At 45.1% G+C, this 18,888-nt stretch overlaps 1 protein-coding gene across 6 annotated transcripts in view; it reads right to left on the reverse strand.

Moving 5' to 3' along the window:
* Positions 1-18,888, reverse strand: part of LOC139411014 (ceramide transfer protein-like) — a 35,402-nt gene that overhangs the window by 6,014 nt on the left and 10,500 nt on the right. For 2 of the 6 annotated variants that reach the window (XM_071156793.1, XM_071156790.1), the window contains exons 3-9: positions 16,529-16,645; positions 7,963-8,070; positions 6,768-6,903; positions 6,481-6,567; positions 4,605-4,762; positions 544-636; positions 158-244 (exon numbers count right to left, since the gene is read on the reverse strand). In XM_071156793.1, coding sequence (XP_071012894.1) covers positions 158-244; positions 544-636; positions 4,605-4,762; positions 6,481-6,567; positions 6,768-6,903; positions 7,963-8,070; positions 16,529-16,645 — 786 coding nt within the window. Of the gene's footprint in view, positions 1-157; positions 245-543; positions 637-4,604; positions 4,763-6,480; positions 6,568-6,767; positions 6,907-7,962; positions 8,071-16,528; positions 16,646-18,888 lie in introns of all 6 variants that reach the window. The other 4 variants (XM_071156792.1, XM_071156789.1, XM_071156791.1 and 1 more) reach the window with 3 other exon arrangements.

The raw sequence follows: 18,888 nt of genomic DNA on the forward strand, positions 1-18,888 counted from the left end.
CTAGGTCCAACATCTACATGCTAGATCTGAAAGGAAAGGATTTCTCTGTAGTAGGAAAGGTGGACAACCCACCATATTGCTTTTCCCTCTAGAGGCTGCTCAGATCTACACAGAATGTACCCTACCTGGGTACCTGTACCCTACCTGTGTACCCTACCTGTTCCTCTATCTTGTCTTGTCTGTCCAGGGCAGCTTCCACCGCATCAAAGAACTCCTCCTCATTGATGAGGCTGTTAGGACCCTCCTGTAGAAACACCACAGTCAGACAGACGTACTGCTTCCAGGTCAGGATGTAGCATCTAGTAGCCAAATCAATCTCATGCAACAGGAATCAATGCCCCGCAATCTGACGGAGAAATAGCCACTATGACTAATACAATGTCAAAGCCATGAGCCGCAATATGTCCATTTTCTAGTCTAGTATCTATACTGATGAGCCAGTGGTAAAACATGACTAAGATCACTCATGTGGTTCCAGTATACATCATCACTACAGGTGGAAGTGTCAGAGTGTCGTCAGTTTGAAATGTTTGGAATTATTACCTCGTAGTCGGGGCCTCCGTAGTGAGATTTCTTCTTCAGTTCACTCAAGGCCGACTTGTAGGCATCCTCCACCCTCCTCCTCTTCTCCAGCTCCTGAACGCACACACACACGCCACACACGTGTCAACTGGAAGGAACACTGTTCTTGTAGAGCATGCGTTTATGGTAGGATCTCACGCTAGTTTAAAATGAAACATAAAAAGGTAGTTATCAAGCTGGTTAAAAAGCCCATAATCAACCACAGTTGTCATGCCAACAAGCCTGTACTTTCAGAGGATGAACAGAAAATAAGAGTTGCTGGAGATAACTGTTTTAAGATCAGTGTAAGACTACAGTAGGTAAGACTACAGTAGGTAAGACTACAGTAGGTAAGACTACAGTAGGTCTAGTTCACAAAAGAGTTCTCAATCCTGACCCCGTTGGTGTGTGTTCTCTCTGTACATAAGCACACTGTGATCCAGGCCTACATACCAGCCAGCAGACGCCTGGGAGTTTATTTCTGCTCAAACTGGTTTAACCTCCAGTCTCAAGCTCCACCACAGGCAAATAAAACTGACTCAAGACAAGAGTCTCGCCTTTGGCTGGCAACCCCTGAGACGAGCTCACTGTGCCCCATCTATGTGTACTAAACCTGGCCGACCGGCCTGAGAACCTGTCACAAGGAGTGTGGAGAGAGAGAGAGGAGCGCAAAGTGTTACGAGATGGACCACGACAGTACTGATTCATCTCTACCCCAGGTCCATTACATACTGTACTGACTAAGGATAGAAAGAACGTGTACCTTCGGAATGAAGATCTCCACCTCGAAACGAACAGATCTGTCAAACTAGTGAATAAACCCCATTGTCATACACTACCACTTTGTAACAATTGCAAATACATCCAAATATTGACTAGAATAGTGGAGGGAAGGAGAAAACTGAAGTAGAGCAGTCAGTTCTGGTTCTAGGTTCCATTTCGAGTGTATTCCAATCCACTGTGGAGTGTAGTAACCATAGCAGAGACCTAGGCCCACACCTACTGTAAAGAAGAAGCTGCATGTCTGTAGTGGGATCCATCTCCGGCCGTCGTATTTCAGGAAGTCGGCCCCCAAGCGTAACGAGGGCTTCCAGGAAGACAGACTGTACCAAGACGTCCGAGCAGTCATCCTACTACGAAGTCCAGTCTGTGTGTTGGTGTGTGTCCCGTCCTGTGACGCTCTCTCCCTGATCCACATAGGTTACGCTCAAGACACACACCCGGCCACGCTAGTGTCAATCCGGTAGCATCAGCCAACTGCAGCCTGTTCCTACCTTTTTTGGGGGTTGGGCAACTTGCCTTGGGAATAAGATGGAAGAACTGGTTTTTCGACAGCTGAGCAGGGTGAGGATGTGGAGCTTTGTCATGCGTCTGGGCGGATACCAAAAGACTGCAGTATCTACAAACTCCAATCTAAATTCTTAATCCATTCATATCCCCATTAAAACCTTTCTTTACAGAAATGCAGCCAGGGCTCCAGACTAACGTTTTCCACTGGTGGCGTTGGTGCTACAAACTATCTCAGTTAAATGGCACCAGCACATGATTTGGTCGCAGCGCGCCAATACTGACCTGAGTCGCAGCGCGCCGATAATGACCTGAGTCGCAGCGCGCCGATAATGACCTGAGTCGCATAACGTACCTGCATTCCGTACAGAACCAGGCTAGTAATGACTAGCCACATTTCAAGTTAACATGCCCTCGCCGTGCTCGACATTCAGGTAAATTTGCCAGTAGCACATTGGACCAATGCCAATTGAAAGCTACCGGCCCGAATGACAAGAATACGTTATCTTTCATTTGTGGGCTGAACAAGTAGCCTAAAGCCTATAATGACCTACCGTCCATACACAAATAATTGTTTTATTATGACAATATCATATTTACATTGATTGTCTGGAGGGAAGAAATTAAACTGTTGCGCCATCTGAAAAAGGCTGTTACTTGTTAGAGATTCTGAACAGTCACTACAGTTGTAGGGCCCTATAAAATCACTACAGTTGTAGGGCCCTATAAAATCACTACAGTTGTAGGGCCTATAAAATCACTACAGTTGTAGGGCCCTATAAAATCACTACAGTTGTAGGGCCTATAAAATCACTACAGTTGTAGGGCCCTATAAAATCACTACAGTTGTAGGGCCTATAAAATCACTACAGTTGTAGGGCCCTATAAAATTACTACAGTTGTAGGGCCCTATAAAATCACTACAGTTGTAGGGCCCTATAAAATCACTACAGTTGTAGGGCCCTATAAAATCACTACAGTTGTAGGGCCCTATAAAATCACTACAGTTGTAGGGCCTATAAAATCACTACAGTTGTAGGGCCCTATAAAATCACTACAGTTGTAGGGCCCTATAAAATCACTACAGTTGTAGGGCCCTATAAAATCACTACAGTTGTAGGGCCCTATAAAATCACTACAGTTGTAGGGCCTATAAAATCACTACAGTTGTAGGGCCCTATAAAATCACTACAGTTGTAGGGCCTATAAAATCACTACAGTTGTAGGGCCTATAAAAATCACTACAGTTGTAGGGCCCTATAAAATCACTACAGTTGTAGGGCCCTATAAAATCACTACAGTTGTAGGGCCCTATAAAATCACTACAGTTGTAGGGCCTATAAAATCACTACAGTTGTAGGGCCTATAAAATCACTACAGTTGTAGGGCCTATAAAAATCACTACAGTTGTAGGGCCCTATAAAATCACTACAGTTGTAGGGCCCTATAAAATCACTACAGTTGTAGGGCCTATAAAATCACTACAGTTGTAGGGCCTATAAAATCACTACAGTTGTAGGGCCCTATAAAATCACTACAGTTGTAGGGCCCTATAAAATCACTACAGTTGTAGGGCCCTATAAAATCACTACAGTTGTAGGGCCCTATAAAATCACTACAGTTGTAGGGCCTATAAAATCACTACAGTTGTAGGGCCCTATAAAATCACTACAGTTGTAGGGCCCTATAAAATCACTACAGTTGTAGGGCCCTATAAAATCACTACAGTTGTAGGGCCCTATAAAATCACTACAGATAATTAATAATAATAAATAAATAATATAACATTTTAATTTTAAGCCCTTTAAATTGAGCGCCTAGGAAGATACCATTATGTTTGGCTACTAGTGTATTGTACTGTACAATGTATAGTGTAGGCTACATGTGATGGCAGAGTTTACTAAACAAATGCCCCGTGATTGATACAAATCACCATGATATCATTCACTTTGCAGGCAACATTTAACTGAGAACAACTTAAGAAATATTCATTCAAACAGGGCATGATTACTGAATTTGAATTTGACTTTTTGAATACCTGGTCTGCATACCCATCGTTACACACCCATTGCTGTTTGAATACATCTTGATAATAACATTTTAAAAAGTAAAATGTGAACCAAAAACTAAATGCGACCAGCTACATTTTCTTCACTGACACCCAAGCGACCGATGTCGCACTGCCAAGGCAAATGCTCAAAATTAGTGTTTTTGTCGCAGTTTCGAGCCCTGGCAGCTGAAGGGTGGTTTATTTCATACAATGTCTAAATAAACAATCAAACTCTACCTTCAGAAGCAGGAGTGTCTTGAAAGGTGTTTAACAAGTGCCTTCACTACAAAGTGCTTTCAGAAAGAATGTCAACCTGGCCATGTTTCGGTCATTCAACAGATCACATGAGAGCCTAATAGAATGGAAATCCACCATGATCTCCCCTGAAGAGTTGAATTCTTTTCACATGTTATTGCACAACAGTGTGGCCAATCTCGGCTGGGTGGGGCATTGACGGGATCCACCAATCCCATCCAGTTACATGAACCTTGGCATGAGTGGTGTATGGTCTGCTCACTGGCTAAAACCATAAACACACCAGTCCACTTCTATTTTACCCGCCAGGTTGATTGACAACGCATACTCTTCTGCAACAACAACCTGACTGGGGAAGAGTTTCCATGGGAGGTGAGGGGTTGAATTCTTCCAGTGACCTTGGCTAAAGAAGACATGTGATTGGCTGTGGAAGCAGTAGGCTGTGACATACCTTGTCCAGCCTCTTCTGCCAGCTGTCCTCCCTCTTCACCATGAGCTCGATGCAGTGGGACAGGGTAGACAGGATCCCAGCTGTAGTGGCCTTAAACGTGATGGCCTCGCCCTTAAAGTCGATCCCATTCATGCCCTTAGGACTGGCAGGGAGAAACACTGAGAACGAAAAGAGAGCGATAGACTGTTAGATGGAGAGAAAAAAAATACCTGATAAATATTTTGAGGCACAACACGCAAAATTCTACACAAACACACATTTGGGATGAGAACACGGTGATCCACAGTGTATCACCCCTAGAGTTATTTAGGGGTCAAGAGCCTTCCTCAAAGGAACTGCTATGAGTAGTAGCAACTCCAGTAGTAGTTACTATAAGGGTGATTATATACACCAGGTAGTTTGGGTCCTGATTGGCTGGAAGCTTTAGTATATCAGGCAACATACTCTAGGTATGATACAAAACTACTTGTTTACATTGGTAACCAGTTTATAATAGCAGTAAGGTACCTCAGAGTTGGTGGTATATGGCCAATATACCACAGCTAAGGGCTATATCCAGGCACTCCGTGTTGCGTCGTGCATAAGAACCCCCCTTAGCCGTGGTATATTGGCCATATACAGTCATTTGAAAGTATTCAAACCCCTTCACTTTTTGTTACGTTACAGCCTTATTCTAAAATTGATTAAATTGTCATCTTTTCTCATCAATCTACACAATGACAAAGCAAAAACAAGTTTTCTAGAAATATCACATTTACATAAGTATTCAGACCCTTTACTCTGTACTTTGTTGAAGCACCTTTGGCAGTGATTACAACCTCAAGTCTTCTTGGGTATGACGCTACAAGCTTGGCACACCTGTATTTGGGGAGTTTCTCCTATTCTTCACTGCAGATCCTCTCAAGCTTTGTCAGGCTGGATGGGGAGTGTCGCTGCACAGCTATTTTCAGGCATTCGACCAGGTTCAAGTCCGGGCTCAGGCTGAGCCACTCAAGGACATTAAGAGACTTGTCCTGAAGCCACTCCTGTGTTGTCTTGGCTATGTGCTTAGGGCGTTGTCCTGTTGGAAGGTGAACCTTTGCCACTGTTTGAGGTTCTGAGCGCTCTGGAGGAGGTTTTCATCAAGGATCTCTCTGTACTTTGCTCTGTTCATCTTTCCCTCTATCCTGACGAGTCTCCCAGTCCCTGCCTCTGAAATACATCCCCACAGCATGGTGCTGCCACCACCATGCTTCACCGTAACGATGATGCACTATCCTGACGAGTCTCCCAGTCCCTGCCTTTGAAATACATCCCCACAGGATGGTGCTGCCACCACCATGCTTCACCGTAACGATGATGCACTATCCTGACGAGTCTCCCAGTCCCTGCCTTTGAAATACATCCCCACAGCATGGTGCTGCCACCACCATGCTTCACCGTAACGATGATGCACTATCCTGACGAGTCTCCCAGTCCCTGCCTTTGAAATACATCCCCACAGGATGGTGCTGCCACCACCATGCTTCACCGTAACGATGATACCAGGTTTCCTCCAGACGTGACACTTGGCATTCAGGCCAATCTTGGTTTCATCAGAACAGAGAATCTTGTTTCTCATGGTCAGAGTCCTTTAGGTGCCTTTTGGCAAACTCCAAGGATGCACTTGAGCTCAATTTGTGTAAATAAAGTATCCGTTTTTTATTTTTAATAAAATGTGCAAAAATGTCTAAAAACTTGTTTTTCCACTTGGGCATTATGCGGTATTGTGTGTAGATTTTTAGAATAAGGTTATAACGTAACAAAATGTGGAAAAAGTGAAGGTGCTCGAATACTTTCCAAATGCACTGTACCAACCCCCATGGGCCTTATTGCTTAAACCTACACTGTTACTCACGTTTCTCTTTGCTGCCGTTGTTGTTGTGAAGGCAGTCACCATTGGGACGCGTGCTTGTGGGAAAGTCATCTTCATCCTCCTCCACTACTGGAAACGACAAACAAGAGTCCATCACGGATCTACCTCCTGGGGAACCACTAGGCAGGTGTGGTATTTACACCATAGAAATACAGAGCAAATGCATCTCTGTGACAGAGGCAGTTGTAATGGCCAGTTCAAGTACAAGAGTCCAAATGGAACTTTAAAATGATTATTCAGCAGACGTTTCTTGTCAAATCCATTTGTACCTTTGTCTCTCTGGAACTCGTCCTTGGAGACGCCGTCTGCGCAGCCGTCAAAGTACTTCTGTAGCGTGTCCACCTGTCTGCACAGGATGTCTCTGAACGTCTCCATCTCCGCCAGCTTCTCCCGCAGGCTGTGGCCCTTCTGGTCCAACACCACACACAAACAAACACAGGGGTTCACCGTTACATGTGAAAATAATTCAACAATCATGCATTGGGAATGAATGGGAGGGCTGACGACATCAGGGTTTTCTAATCCTGGTCCCAGTTCTTCAAAAATGGTCTAAATCGGATTTCGGCAATTGAATAGGATTAAATGTTAGAACTGGGTTTCCAAACGGAAAAAGGAGATTCGGATCCTTTGGATAGGGATTCAGTAATCCAATTTGACCTTTAAAATCAGGATTAAATGTTGTTTTGAGTTTTTCAATTCTCAAGGGTAGTGATCAGAATAGTTGATGCTAAAAATCTGGATTATCTCGATCCCACTGGAAGGGTGGATTCAGAAAGGTGAAAGGCTCTACAACCAAGAAATGTTAAATGTAACTAAGGTGAGGAGGTTTTAAAAAAAACTTTCTTACAATTTAAAAACCAAAAGGTTCATTATGTTCAATTGACGGCAGTATAGGCATGTGATCAGTTGTTATATTGAGAAGTGTCAAATAAATGCATCCACTTACTTATAAATGATATGCAGGCTCTATTATTTGTAATTAAGGTAGCTTTATTCATGTAGTTTACTAATCTCTGTTTCCCTATGACAGTGTAGAAGTTCAACCACAACCTGTCCAGTAGATTGTAAAGTGTAGGTGTATTCAAAGCACTGGGGGAAAAACACAGATTCTGTGATCTTGATATTGTGGTATCTGGATCAGAATGATTTTATCAGTTTATTTTTTATGATAAACTTGTTAAAAATAAAATAAATAAAATAAATAGCGAGACCGATCTGATCAGGGATAGCAAAAAAGGAGGATGACAGAATCCGGATCATTCTGATCCGATTAAACGTTTTGACAAACTGGGCCCAGGGGACCCAAAAGGGGTGTACATTTTAGCTTCCCCCCCTAGCACTATACACCTGATCCTGGGCAAAAAGTAAAATGTCCCTTTGGGTCCCCAGAACCAGGATTAACAAACACTGGCCTAGACCTTTCCAGGGGCTGTAATTTCAAACAGTGTTGTGGTGGTAGTTTACCTTGAAGGAGGAGGTGGAGGTGGCGGAGAAGCCACTGGCAGCGGACGTGAGAGACAGCATGGAACCATGACGCCTCAGACTGGACTCTGAACCATACCCCGACTCCACCTGGAGAAAGGGAGGGAGGGATAGGATAACACCTCAGATCAGTCTGCATAGTAATGAGAAACAACATAGACACAGAGTGGAGTAAATCAAACCCAGAGAAACAGGATGTGTACAGAGAGAAACAGGCCTATATGAAAGAAGGGGGGACAGGAACACTGACTATGCCTAACCCATGTGACCCAATAGGTTTGGAGCAGGGTTTCCGTTTGGCGCAGGACAATTTGGCGCAGGACAACATGACCGGCAAGATGTTCATTTACAGGACATGTCAGAAATTGACCAGACATCCATATGCATTGGGTGCATAACGCATTAGGGTGTCCACCTACGGTGCTCAAAATCACATTTACATTATTGGAATTCATTTGAAACAGAATAGAAATTAGCCTGTAAAGTTAGAATGATGTTCTTATACCAACATGACTGATTTTATTGAAAAGCAAAACATTTCCTGTTATGTCTTCATCCCTGCTATAAATAATAAATATCATTAAAAAAAAAACATTTAGCCAAGGAGAACAACAACTCGCCTACACAGTAATAAAACAAGTCAAAATATAATATTTGCATAATATAACTTGCAAACGACGTGTCCTATGGGCTATTTGTATGAATGTTTTTATTAATAAATAAAACAGCTGTTTTAAAAACTAGGCCGCTCTAATTTAATTTAGCCTAGGCGTGAACATTTTAAATTAGGTCTAATAAATCAAACACCGCTGTCTACGAACACCAGGGCCAGCAGGCAGGTCACGGCTAGAAGGGATACAGCTTGTCAAATTAACATCTGATTTGACTTTTCGTAACAGGTTTGGAGAACATACGCAGCAGGTTAGGAGAATTCACGTATAAGGTTAGGAGAATTAGGTTAAGGTTAGGAAAAGGGTTAGGGTTACCTAAAATGCCAAAATATAATTACATTTTTTTTGGGGGGATGTTAATTTGACAAAAGCTGGAATCCCTTCTACCCATGACCGGGTCAGCCCTGCCCCTCTCCCGCTGTGATTCAGCACTACAGCAGTGGCAAGAGGACACTCTAGGAGGCCTCAAAATAAAGAAATTATTAAACTGATGTTGGACATGCAAATTCGAAATGTAAACAATTTTTTTTAAAGTTTGGTCCATTGAAAGAAAGCTAATTTTACAATGCTCCCTGTAAAACGAGGCCCACGCCATGCATTTATGAAAGCACTTCAAATGATATCTCACTCTTTTTACAGTTCTACTGGATGATGTTAAATGTTCTGTTTATTGTAATTTGAACTGTGTTGGGGGTCATGTGTGATCTACGTGGATTATTGATAACTCTGTTTCCTACTATAAGCAGTTGGCTGCCTAGTGATTGCTACACAAACTAATGTAAATAGTTGCCAGCAGTGTTTCGTTTCCAATTGAATAAGCTCAACTGAAATCAACCAATTAAGCATGGTACACATTACTACTCTAGTTGATCAATCCATTCTAAATCTTTATACTACACATGGCACGGGCGGCATATGTTGATCTTGCCTAGGGCGGCAGCAGAATTGCTAGGACCGGGCCTGACAAACAACAATTTGCCTCTAATTTACTTGCGTTTGCAGCAGAGTGAGCAGCTGCTGTTGGGAAGTCAAAACTGTCCAACTCCTTGGAGAAGCTTGCGATGAGCATCAGCCTCCTTACTTTGTGCTCAAGAAGGCACAAACTGGAGGCCATCTGTTTTGGAGAACGAAGCCCCTCTTGGCGGGCACACTGGAAAAGGGGATAGGCCTAATCAACAATCTTTGCCAAAGTTGCCCAGTCTGGTAAACACAGCTGAAGCCCCTTATGACAACCGCAAGTGTTTTACGTGAGGAAAAATAGAAAAACACTACACTAATTTCCAAGCAGCTTGAGGATTTATTAGCCTATGAAGTATATGTCTTTGAAGTTGATATTTCAGTCAATGAATAAAAATAATTCTTGCAATGGATATTATCATCTTCCAGAAAATGTGTCTGGCAAAAATGTTACTTAAAAATCATCTGCTTTTCATATTTATTTTCTTACATTTACCGGCTAATGGAAACCCTGGTTTTGGAGGCCTATAGGAGGCTTGTCCAGGTGCATTGTATGCCTTGACGAGGAAGATATGACACACACCTCAAGTTTTTCCTGTTTGTACCACTTTCAACGGTCACCAACCAGTCGATCCGTTACACTCATCAACAGTCAGGATGCAACATGTTACCACCTGTCCTGACTAGAGACTAGGAGCCCAGTTCAGCTCGGTGGAGTGAAGAGCAGAATAACAGCACTTCAACAGCACTTAATTCCTCTCTGCTGTGATATTAAGTCTTCTTCTACTCTGCTCCCAACCCCTTGTTTGTTTGTGAAAAGCACAAGGTCAGTCAGCCAGAGTAGAACACCCCATTAGCTATTTTAGGGGTTAATTGCCTTGCTCAAGGGCACAACGGCAGGAGATGGTAACCTGCAGTACATGGGATCTGAAAGCAGAAGCCTTCCGCTTGCAACTTCATCTTCCGCTTGTTTGTATTTCTTGGCCCTGGACTTGAACCAGCAACCTTCTGGCTACTGGTTGTCCTCTCACCCATTACCAGCAGGTGTCACAAGAGCATGTAACAACAGCAAACACATTCCTCTGATGGAATCTACAGGAAGGTGACAGACGGGAGCAACATGTAGCCTGGCTGACGTGCAGACCCACGTGATAAACAGTGAGAGGAGTCAGTTGCTTTTGCCAGACAAAGCAACGGCTACATAACAGAAGGGGGGAAAAAATATCGAACTCAGGCATCAGGCAGTTGAGCGAATGCGCCACAGGAAGTTGGTGGCACCTTGATTGGGGAGCATGGGCTCGTGGTGATGGCCGGAGTGGAATGGCATCAAATACATCAGACACATGGTCTCCAGGTGTTTGAGGCCATTCCATTCGCTCCGTTCCAGACATTACCATGAGCCGTCCTCTTCTCAGCAGCCTCCTGTGGAATGCACATCACCATGTTCACAGAGAAGTCCATCAATCTTATGAGGATGTCTTTTGATCGGAGTGAATGGCATACCATGACTGAATTAGAGTAAACAATAGGCCTAACTATTCAAAAGCACTAATCTCCATTTGGCCTTTATGTCCTATTCCACTGTGCCAGAGTTTGGTCCAGGAAGTAGTAACATGTTACAGGTATAATCCATAGAAAGGTCAGATAGTAACAGAGAGCGGACAGTGTCCACACCACTGGAACATTGGTTACATAACGGTATATTATGGTTTTATACAGCATTCAATTTCACTTAGAAACTAACTTCTACTGAGAAAAAAAGACATGTGTAAAACAAAAGGCTAGAAGCTAGGCATTCAACATTCCCTTATCCACATTTATCCATTATATATATATATATATATATATATATATATATATATATATATATATATATATATATATATATATATATATATTTACATAAAAAGAACAGACAAGGCATTCTCTCAATGATAAACCCATTCAGTTTCAATACCAGTTTTGCATCAACCACAGCCCAACTACAAGTCTTCCCCCCTCCAACTACAAGTCTTCCCCCCCTCCAACTACAAGTCTCCCCCCCTCCAACTACAAGTCTCCCCCCTCCAACTACAAGTCTCCCCCCTCCAACTACAAGTCTTCCCCCCTCCCTTTCCTCCAACTACAAGTCTCCCCCCCCCCCCAACTACAAGTCTTCCCCCCCAACTACAAGTCTTCCCCCCTCCAACTACAAGTCTCCCCCCCCCCCAACTACAAGTCTTACCCCCCCTCCAACTACAAGTCTTCCCCTCCAACTACAAGTCTTCCCCCCCAACTACAAGTCTTCCCCCCTCCAACTACAAGTCTTCCCCCCTCCAACTACAAGTCTTCCTCCAACTACAAGTCTTCCCCCAACTACAAGTCTTCCCCCAAACTACAAGTCTTCCCCCCCAACTACAAGTCTTCCCCCCCCCCAACTACAAGTCTTCCCCTACAAGTCTTCCCCCCCCAACTACAAGTCTTCCCCCTTCCCCCCTCCCTTTCCTTTCCAACTATCCCCCCCTCTCCCCTCCCTTTCCTCCAGTCTTCCAAACTACAAGTCCCTACAAGTCTTCCCCCAACTACAAGTCTTCTTCCTCCAACTACAAGTCTTCCCCCTCCAACTACAAGTCTTCCCCCCAACTACTCTTCCCCCCTCCCTTTCCTCCAACTACAAGTCTTCCTCCCCTACAAGTCTTTCCCCCCCTCCAACTACAAGTCTACAAGTCTCCTCCCCTCCCTTTCCCCCAACTACAAGTCTCCCCCCAACTACAAGTCTCCCCCCAACTACAAGTCTCCCCCCAACTACAAGTCTCCCCCCTCCCTTTCCTCCAACTACTAGTCTTCTCCCCTTCCTTCCCTCCAACTACTAGTCTTCTCCCCTTCCTTCCCCCCCAACTACAAGTCTTCCCCCAACTACAAGTCTTCCTCCAACTACAAGTCTTCCCCCCTCCCGCCAACTACTAGTCTTCTCCCCTCCCTTTCCTCCAACTACAAGTCTCCCCCTCCCCCCAACTACAAGTCTCGTCCCTCCCCCCAACTACAAGTCTCCCCCCCTCCCCCCAACTACAAGTCTCCCCCCCTCCCCCCAACTACAAGTCTCCCCCCTCCCTTTCCTCCAACTACTAGTCTTCTCCCCTTCCTTCCCTCCAACTACAAGTCTTCCCCCCCCCCAACTACAAGTCTTCCCCCAACTACAAGTCTTCCTCCAACTACAAGTCTTCCCCCCTCCCCCGAACTACAAGTCTCCCCCCAACTACAAGTCTCCCCCCTCCCTTTCCTCCAACTACTAGTCTTCTCCCCTTCCTTCCCTCCAACTACAAGTCTCCCCCCCGCTCCAACTACAAGTCTCCCCCCCCCCCCCTAACTACAAGTCTCCCCCCCCCCCCCTCCAACTACAAGTCTCCCCCCCCCTCCAACTACAAGTCTTCCCCCCTCTCCAACTACAAGTCTTCCCCCCCAACTACAAGTCTTCCCCCCCAACTACAAGTCTTCCCCCCCAACTACAAGTCTCCCCCCTCCCTTTCCTCCAACTACAAGTCTTCCCCCCTCCCGCCAACTACTAGTCTTCTCCCCTCCCTTTCCTCCAACTACAAGTCTCCCCCTCCCCCCCCTTTCCTCCAACTACAAGTCTCGTCCCTCCCCCCAACTACAAGTCTCCCCCCTCCCCCCAACTACAAGTCTCCCCCCTCCCCCCAACTACAAGTCTCCCCCCTCCCTTTCCTCCAACTACTAGTCTTCTCCCCTTCCTTCCCTCCAACTACAAGTCTTCCCCCCCCCCCCCCAACTACAAGTCTTCCCCCAACTACAAGTCTTCCTCCAACTACAAGTCTTCCCCCCTCCCCCCAACTACAAGTCTCCCCCCAACTACAAGTCTCCCCCCTCCCTTTCCTCCAACTACTAATCTTCTCCCCTTCCTTCCCTCCAACTACAAGTCTCCCCCCCGCTCCAACTACAAGTCCCCCCCCTCTCCAACTACAAGTCTTCCCCCCCTCTCCAACTACAAGTCTTCCCCCCCAACTACAAGTCTTCCCCCCTCCAACTACAAGTCTTCCCCCCTCCAACTACAAGTCTCCCCCCTCCCTTTCCTCCAACTACTAGTCTTCTCCCCTTCCTTCCCCCCAACTACAAGTCTTCCCCCAACTACAAGTCTTCCCCCAACTACAAGTCTTCCCCCCAACTATTAGTCTTCTCCCCTCCCTTTCCTCCAACTACAAGTCTTCCCCCCTCCACCCAACTACTAGTCTCCTCCCCTCCCTTTCCCCCAACTACAAGTCTCCCCCCCTCCCCCCAACTACAAGTCTCCCCCCAACTACAAGTCTCCCCCCAACTACAAGTCTCCCCCCCTCCCTTTCCTCCAACTACTAGTCTTCTCCCCTTCCTTCCCTCCAACTACTAGTCTTCTCCCCTTCCCTCTGTCTTGCTCCTTCTTTCCAGTCTGCTTGTTATGCTTCCTCTGGGGCAGGACTGTGCAAACAACCAGTCTAGAGGGGTGTTGAGTTTCCCCACCCTTTCCGCCCCCTATTCAGTGCCTGCAAATGGAATAGTCCTGTCTGAGCCGAGCAGTGCTTTCACGAAGTGTAGCGTTGACTACGTTGTGTGCGGTACCACTTGATATCTGCGATTGTGTCGGATGGCTGACTACAACACATGCATTATTCATCAAGAGCTGCAATTCAGAGTAGTAAAACACCTGTCCAGGACCACACACACAGCTTTACTGCTACGCAAATTAAAAGTGCTTTAAAAAAAAAAAAAACCTTGACCAAATTTGAAAGATGCGACCAGAAGAGTTGAACAATGTCCATGTTAACAACTAAGGGTATAGGCCCTAGAAGTATAGTCAAATTAAAGACTTAACCCAACTCTTCTGTTGAAGTACTGTGGTGTAATACAACATGACTCACAGGGACAATGACTGAGTGGTCGCTGTAGGTCATTTAGTTAGTCATCATCCCAAATGACTCGTGTCACCACTTCCAAGGCGCTCCCACAAAGCAAACACCTCGTATTAGCCCCCACCCACCGGAGAAGCTGACACAGCGCAACAACCCTTTTAAAATGGCCTTCTAGTATCTACTGTTTCAATATATGACTAATCTTGTGTGTCTGTGGTGTGATGTAGAGTGCAGTATAAACTACACCCAGGAGCTGTCTGAAATCTGGATCAATACCACCACACTGAACCATCGCCTCACTGAACCATCAACACACACACACACCACAAGAGACTCAAGCGTCCAAGGAAGTCCACATGCAAGTCCCTGTTAGGTCAGTAGGTGGCAGTGCAGACACATTTCCACTCCTGCAGTGGGTATGGCTGAGTGAGTGGGTTAAAGACTCTGCATGGTAAATCCGACTTCTGCAGTGGCCGTACAGAATTTACTGAGATACGGGAGTGAGTTTGTGTTTATACAGGACCTCCCGCATTCACCTACCGTCAATCAATCAAGTCAATGCAAAACTATACAGAGCTATACGGAGCCCTCTGAATTGTTACAACATTTGGGAGGTGCGCGGCGATGCGTTACGGAGCTCAATTTGGCCTCTGGACGCCTCCGGAGGCTCAGCAATTGCGTCACACCCTCCATACTCCAACGACATTTTTGGATCAAGCAAGTCAGTTAAGAACAAATTCGTATTTACAATGACGGCCTGCCCCGGCCAAATCCAGACAACTCTGGGCCAATTGTGCGCCGCCCTAGGGGACTCCTAATCAAAGCCGGCTGCGATACTGGCTGGATTCGAAACCAGGGTGTCTGTAGTGACGCCTCTAGCACTGGAGATGCAGTGCCTTAGACCACTGCGCCACTCGGGAGCCTAAATTGGCTTTTGCGGTTGGTCAGAGACCAGGTATAAACCCACTACTAGTCTGGAAGACACTTAACAGGTTCCTGTGATCAGTCACACCACTTCCAACAACAAACATCCTTTCAACACCTACACCCAAACACACAGGCAGACGGTTGCAGATACACGATACGCGCCTCGCTCTCCGTTTGTCTCTGACGTCACTTCACAGTGGAGAGACGTGTTGCTGCTACTTCGCTGTCTGCACCAACCGGAGGTCTAATACTTCCCTTGAAGGACTTCTGCTCCTACCTGAGCATTCAAGAAAAACTCATTAAAACAGACCAAAAGGTAGATAACAAAGACAAGGACTAGATTGAATTGAATGGATTCTTGGTAGTCTACGGTTGAAGTTGTGGTTCTTTCAATTCGGCCATGTGGAGGGCACTGCTGACCTGAACCCCCGTACAGTCCTCTCCTGTCCTAACCAGGAGAGATCCCTTCACACAGACAGTGTTGAATGTGTCAGCCTGTGGAGTGTCTGGTCTCTGCCCATATGCAGCACATGTTAGTGTTAGGACAGTTTGTCAGCATAGTGCTGGCCATGCAGCTCAACTCGAACACACACCCAGCAATGGGACTCACCCTACATCAGGTGGTCACACCATCAGTGTGTGAACAGCACCCCCCCCCCCCCCCCCCCCCCCCTTGGCCACTCCCAAGATTCCCAGCATTCCCAGGGTGATGGGTTGTGACCCCCCACATTTCCTGACTCCACTCCCTTTCTGTTCACCTCACAGAAATACCAGGCCCTTGTTCTGTTCTAAAATCAACCCCTAAGCTGGTACATTCTACCCCCAGTACCAGTCAACCACACTTATTGTGTAGATATGAAAGTATTGGACAAGTAACATGGCGAAAATCAGGCCGGAGCAACATGGACCGTATAGACGCTATGGTGTATTACCATCTAACCTACTCAGATCAACATGAAGTAGTGGCGTTTCAAACAGAGCCCCAGCCCAGTACCATCTCACTGATGGATACCAGAGCTACACTCCCTAGACGTGTCAGCTGACTCCAGTCCAAGCCCCAGCACATGCCAAGGGGAATACCTCAGTTCTATCTAAGGAGAGATTCTTCAGTCTTACCTTATGTAGTTCGATGGAGTCAATCCATCGGAGCCGGTGCTTTGGGTCCTCTGCCCGTAGGTACCACACACTGTCGTTCACACTGATGTCAATACGACACTCATCAAACTCATGGGGCTGCAGAGAGAGAGACAGAGAGAGGAGACACATGAGTGACAATACTTACACTAGGAAACATCAAACCCTACAGCAGAAATGGCTGAAAAGTGAAGTCTCTACCATTACCAGTTTAAAACAAACGAGTGGTCAATAGCATGTCAAATGATATGTTCCCTCTTTCAGATTAGTCCAAAACAGCCAATAATATACTTTATTATCATGCCTTTCACTGAGTTGTTGTCCTGGGAATGTTCCAATCACATGTCAGATGAATGAGGAATGTGGTTCTGTCACATATGGATTCCATATAGAGAATGTTCTAGAACTCATTAAATAGGGCTGTAATTACAACCTGATGTCTAATGCATTCCTCTCGGAACCAGTGTCTTCATAAATGTTCCCTTCTCATCCCTCTCCTCCATTCCAGCTTCAAGAATCCAAGCACATGCACCAGGAATCCCATAGCTTCCTTTGGGATTGGGTCAGTTCTCTGTTTTCTAAATTACAGCTCCTCCAATAGAAATGGCCCGCTGATGCTAGCTGATGTTGCCCTTGTTTAAATCAACTTGACTAATTAAGCGCCCCGTTTTATTCTCTGTAACCTTTGTGGACAAACTGCAGTGCCCCCCCCCCCCCCCACCACATTCTCTAGAACATAGATGGAATTCTCACATTATTTAACACAACATTGCATTTAGCTATTTCAATCATAACACTTAAATCGATCCCCATATGTTTCATTTCATGAGTTAAGCTGAACTTGGAGGGCTGCTGGTTTCTCTTTCCAGTACTGCTAGAAGTACATAAGCACAGATCTGTAACAAGATCTTCCCCATTGGAGGAAATAAGACACACCTGACACTAGATCAGTGTCTATGGGGAAACACTCTTGACTCATCACATACGCTGCTGTTACTGTTTATTATCCCTACCTATTTATTTTATTATTTTAAAATGTATTTAACTAGGCAAGTCAGTGAAGAACAAATGCTTATTTTCAATGAAGGCCTGGAAACGGTGGGTTAACTGCCTGTTCAGGGGCAGAGCAACAGATTTGTACCTTGTCAGCTCGGGGATTTGATCTTGCAACCTTTTGGTTCCTAGTCCAACGCTCTAACCACTAGGCTACCTGCCTATTGGTTACCTATATGTACATATCTACCTCAATTACCTCTATCCCCTGCACATGGACTCAGTACCCTGTGTATATAGCCAAGTTATCACTATTCATTGTGTATTTATTCCTTGCGTTATTATTTTTCTATTATTTCTAATTTTCTCTGCATTGTAGCGCTGAGCGATTAACCAAAAAGTAGGTTATTTTTCGTTTTTTTTAAACTGATTGACCAACGTAGGTTCAATTATTTGATCTCCATTTCGTTCATTTTTTTCTGTGAGCTCCATGCTCAGTTTCTGTCTGAACTGTGCAATGTAGTAGGGAGTTGTAGCTTCCAACAGGCAAATATTCTACAGAGTTAATTACCACATTTTCTGCGCTAAAATACAATGACCATAATCCATTGTGCGCCCGCTTACTTGTCAGGAGCAGAAACACAGACCTCTGACGCAAAGAGAGAACGTGCGAGGGGGATAGAAATAAGTTGCTTTGCGAGGTAACTACCTGAAAATACATCATCTAATGACAAAGTGATTGATAGATAGTACTCAGCAGTCATAAAAAGTAGGCTGAATTTACTTTGAAAGCACAGACAGCAGCTCTAAAGAGATGACTTGGAATAAACTAAGTCATCAAATTAAACAAATGGAATTTAGACAATGAAATATTTAATGAAAGTAATGTGAATAAATGGCAGTTATTAAGTGATACGAATTAATAGGCCTGAACTACCATCATGACTTTTGTTTTATTCTGTGTTAATGCATTTAATGTCTCTTTCTCCCCGAAATCAAACAGCACTAAATCGATCAGCACGACTGTATTGTTGGGGAGGGCCCGTAAGTAAACATTTCAATGTTCGCCTACACCTGTTGTTTATGAAGCATGTGACAAATATACATTTTATTTGACTTCTCCACCCTACTCCTATCAAGCATTCCTTTAAGAAACTCTTATCTGTGTGACTCATAGGAAGCATTAAGTCCACTGGCACAAGGCTGTATCAGACACAGCCCATAAAGCCTGGCTGTCTCTCCTTTAAAACTGTTCCTTCCCCAGCAGCACAGTGTGCTGCTATCCATTTCTCTGTGAGTGTGTATGTGCGTGTGTGTATGTGCGTGTGTGTATGAAGAGATCTGATTTA

The sequence above is a fragment of the Oncorhynchus clarkii genome, chromosome 6, assembly GCF_045791955.1.
Source record: "Oncorhynchus clarkii lewisi isolate Uvic-CL-2024 chromosome 6, UVic_Ocla_1.0, whole genome shotgun sequence".
Lineage (NCBI taxonomy): Eukaryota > Metazoa > Chordata > Actinopteri > Salmoniformes > Salmonidae > Oncorhynchus > Oncorhynchus clarkii.